Source organism: Sciurus vulgaris (genome assembly GCF_902686455.1).
Source record: "Sciurus vulgaris genome assembly, chromosome: 17".
Lineage (NCBI taxonomy): Eukaryota > Metazoa > Chordata > Mammalia > Rodentia > Sciuridae > Sciurus > Sciurus vulgaris.
The window spans coordinates 58,164,644-58,168,993 of record NC_136478.1 but is presented as its reverse complement, the minus strand read 5'-3'; the positions used below and the strand labels follow the sequence as shown (position 1 = coordinate 58,168,993).

Below are 4,350 nucleotides of genomic sequence, written 5' to 3'. Positions count from 1 at the left end.
AAGGTGGGCATTGGGCCTTGGTGGGATACATACAAGCAGTTTCTAAGGGTAGCACATTTTATTAGAAGTATGATACAAACTCCACATCAAATTTTGCATTTTTTCCTAACTGTATTTTTTTTTTTTCGCGATGCTGGGGTTTGAACCCAGGGCCCTGTGCTTGCAAGGCAAGCACTCTACTGACTGAGCTATCTCCCCAGCCCTCCTAACTGTATTTTTAAAAGTCCATAAGAAATTATAAAAAGAACAGTTTGAATGATAATAAGTACAAAAAGTAATCATTATTTATAAAACTTAATTTATGCAAACAAAGTGAAAATTATCAATGTAATCTCTGTACATTTGATAAAACTAAGCCTTCAAACTCTGAATGCATTTCACATTTGTAGAATATCTCAACTCACACTAGTGTCATATGAAGTGCTCAAGAGCAACAAAGCCTTTTTTTACCAATGCAAATCATTAAGAACCCTGCCCTGTTGCAGACTAAAGCCTGGGGCATCAGATCAGACACCAAATGCCCTCTGGGAACCTCTCATTCTCATCACTGAAAATAATGAATTGAATTGGGAAATAATTTTATTACTATTTTTCATGAGCAAAAATGGGCAGATGGTTGGGTAGAATGAAGATAAAGCTCCACTGAGTCCCTCCAGCCTTGGGATTTTGTGGCTTGCATAAAATGAGTAAAGAGTCAAACAGTTGTATGAGAAATACAAGAACACAAAGCAACCTACAAGCAGGAGGATGGTGCGGGTGGCTTTGTGTTCAGGAGATGACTGGGAGGAGATGCAGGTGCTGTGGACATAGTGGGCTCTCCTGCGGTGTCTGTAGAGAAGACTGACCATGTAGAGGCTGGTGCAGATCATGAGGAGCACAAACACAAGATCATGAATCAAGATGGCACTTATAAATGTCCCTTTGTTCCGGTTTCCAAACTGCCTGGTTTGACAGTATGCATGAACATAGCCACGACCAACCAGAGTGAAACTGCTCCTGGCTGTGACTGTTTCAATTGTGTGGATGTAGATGAGCATGTTGATGACCCAGAAAATAAGCAACAAGGGATACATGCATGTAGGGAACTTAAATTTTAGCCATGCCCACTTAGAGTTACTGGGACTGATGGTGATGGCTTGAAATGCACTCAGGAGAGAGGTGGTGCAGATGGAAACACCACGTGTCACTCTGTATGAGAACAAAACTGTCTGACAACCAACATCATCCAAAAACTGCCTTACTCCCAAGGTTGATAAAATATCTGGTACCATGGTGAATAAGATGGTTAGAATATTTGCAAATAGCAACTGTGTAACAATGGAATCGATGTACTTCTTGAGATGGGGTTTAACTAAGAAGATGAATGCATATAACACGAAGAGCAAGGAGTTCCCAAGGACACCAATGCACAGCTGAGATACAAGGAAAACCCCAAAGACTGTGTCACTTGGAATCATCATCATCATCTTCTTATCTTTCAGTCCTGGCAATGAAATCAGGTCTTGGCACACCATAGGCAGGTGCAAAGATGCAGTACCTTTGAGTTGCAAGCAGAGCCCAGGAACATTATCTTAAGGATGTCTCTGAAGTTTTAATGAGGTTTCATCAAGCCCTGCAATGATAAATAAATTATCAGTTGGATTATTTTTTTAAATATAGATTGTTAACAATTTTTGATAATTCAGAGATAGAAAAGGGTGGTGAAATGTCCAGTTCTCAGGGCTGGGGAGATAGCTCAGTTGGTAGAGTGCTGGCCTTGTAAGCACAAGGCCCTGGGTTCAATCCCCAGCATCCCCCCCCAAAAAAAAAGAAAGAAATGTCCAGTTCTCTGTGTTTTAGGGCCTGGATAGACACTTCTGGAGCCTGGATTCCAGGGACTCCTGGTAACAACATATCACTGAATGAGGCAGAGAAGAAGATGGGATTCAAGTCACCACACAACATTCTAGAATACTCAGTAGATGACATGAGGCCTGTGTGAAAGGCATGTGTGCAACTTATCTGACATGTTTTCTTCTGAGACTCTGACTGTATTTCATCTTCAGCCTATGTTTCTGTATTCTCAGCTCTCTGAATGGCATGATCCTTTAACAGGCAGACTACCCAGTGTACTTCAACTTCTGCCTGGGAATTTTCACAGCACACACACTCCTCCATGTCAATAACAGCTGAACAATCAGGCAACACAGTGTTTCCTCCGTGGGGACTTTTCACCTCTCTCCCTAATCATGTGTCAAACAGCAATGATCTGAGATATTTGTGGATCTCACAACTTCTGCTGAGCTAGTGACATGCAGATCATCAAGCTCAATATTGCTCAGTTCTCAGGACCAGTTCTAGGACACAACTTTCAAGCAGAACCTGCACATATGCCATGATTGATGAACCCAGGATAACAAAAGGTTCCTGTATCCTGAGGCCTCAAACATGTACAAAATCCACCCTTTGGTCTGAATATTTCTGAATGCTTGTTATGGATACAGAATTAATATATTCACAAGTGTAACTGCAGTAGAAATGATAAGACATTCCTTCAGGTTAATATTGAAATTGATGAGGTTAATATCACAAAGTTACATTTGAGTGTCATGTCTGAACCATGGAAGCCTAGAGGACAGTAGATATGTGAACTTTTGCACATGGGATCAAAGTCCAAGAATCACATGGCCACAGGGGGAGGATCCATGAACCACAGTGGTGGGAAAAGCAGGCAAGGATCCACCTACATATTACCTGTGAGACATTCTGAGGATCTAGTGAATCCCTGACTTCAACAGCACAAGGACTTCAAGGTAGGGGAGGTGAAAGTGAAGAACAGGGAATGTGGGGCAAAGACTCTGCAAAGTCCATGATGACAGCACAGGGGACAGGTTCTCGCTGCCACCCACAATGAATTACTGAGAGAAGAAACACATTAAGAGACATGAAGGACTTCATCCAATTAGAAAACCCTGCACCTTAACCTGAGTGCACATCACTGTAGAGAGTTTTCTGCAGACAACAGAGATGTCCCCCAGCAGCTCACTGCATGCTCAGGAGTCAATCTCCCAATTCTCTTACCTACTCTATTGGTAGAATTCTCCTCATATTACACATATGATTCCTGCACCATCAGAACCCTATTGAGTCCTTTTGTTCATCATGTCTTATGATCTCAGGACACTGGGGTACATCCATGCCCTGAAGTCTTGCCTGGAAAGTGTAAGGTGGACAAGGGGCATTTGCAGGATATATAGGTAGTTTCTTAGGTCAGCACAGTTTAATAGATCTATGATACAAACTGCAACTTGAATTTTGCATTTAATCCAAGATGTATTTTAAAAAGACTATCAGGAGGCTGAAATCCAGTACCAGTCCAAGCTCCATGCAGATCTGTATCCACGGCCCAGCCATGCATGAATGTCATTGCATGTGCTGCACTGTGGCTTCACATCTACAAGTGTGTAAAGATGCCTCTGCCACCATTTTGGATTATTCTCACCATCACTGCTGTCATTGTTAGTTGCACATTAAACTTCAGATTTTATGATAAAATAAAATCCTTTCATGATAAACAAAAGTTAAAAGAATTGAGAAAGTAGAACCCTGAACTACAGAAGATTCTCAGCAAAATATTACAAGAGGAAGAAATGAAAAACAACAATGAAAGTCAGCAAAGGGAGGAATTACACTAATGGAAAAGACAAACAAAAAAGAAACCAAATCAAATTAAAAGTAAGACAAAATGATCAGGAATATGAGTCATATCTATATAACAACCCAGAATATTAATGACCTAAGATCATTACTCAAAAGACATGAACTAGCAGATTGACTTAAAAAAGAAAACAATATGCTGCTTTCAAGAGACTCATCTCATAAGAAAAGACACCCAGAGACTGAAGATGAAAGGATGATACAAAACAAACCACACACACAAGGATCCCACATGCTGACCAAGGGGATTCTCTCTGGAATGTGAAGGCAGTTCAACATAGAAAGTCAGTCACCATATTTGGGTCAATCATAGAGAATGAAATCCCTTGTGTCCCAATTGAGGATGCATTGAGTAAAGTCAAGGTGCTATATTGAAAATACCACAAAGAACACTCAGGAGACTACCAAGAGAAGAAAACTACTTCAAGACAATGAAGGGCTACAAGAAGGACCCCCAGCTAGCATCATCCTCATTGGTAGAAACAAAATTTTATCCATGAGGTCAGGAGCAAACCAAGAAAAGTTCACTTTCAAAATTGGTATTTTCCATAGTGTGGGAGGGCCAGGTAAGAGCAGTTGGGGGAAAAAACAGAAGAAGGAGAAGAAAGAAAAAAAATTTTAAAAGTGTCCAAATTGCAAAGGAAGAGGGAAAAG

At 40.8% G+C, this 4,350-nt stretch overlaps 1 protein-coding gene across 1 annotated transcript; it reads right to left on the bottom strand.

Moving 5' to 3' along the window:
- Positions 1-506: 506 nt before the first annotated feature.
- On the bottom strand, positions 507-1,460 carry LOC306648510 (vomeronasal type-1 receptor 4-like; the record flags this gene model as incomplete). Its single annotated transcript, XM_079118701.1, has 1 exon — positions 507-1,460. One exon carries the CDS (start codon positions 1,458-1,460, stop codon positions 507-509), a length of 954 nt encoding a protein of 317 aa, XP_078974827.1.
- Positions 1,461-4,350: the final 2,890 nt, after the last annotated feature.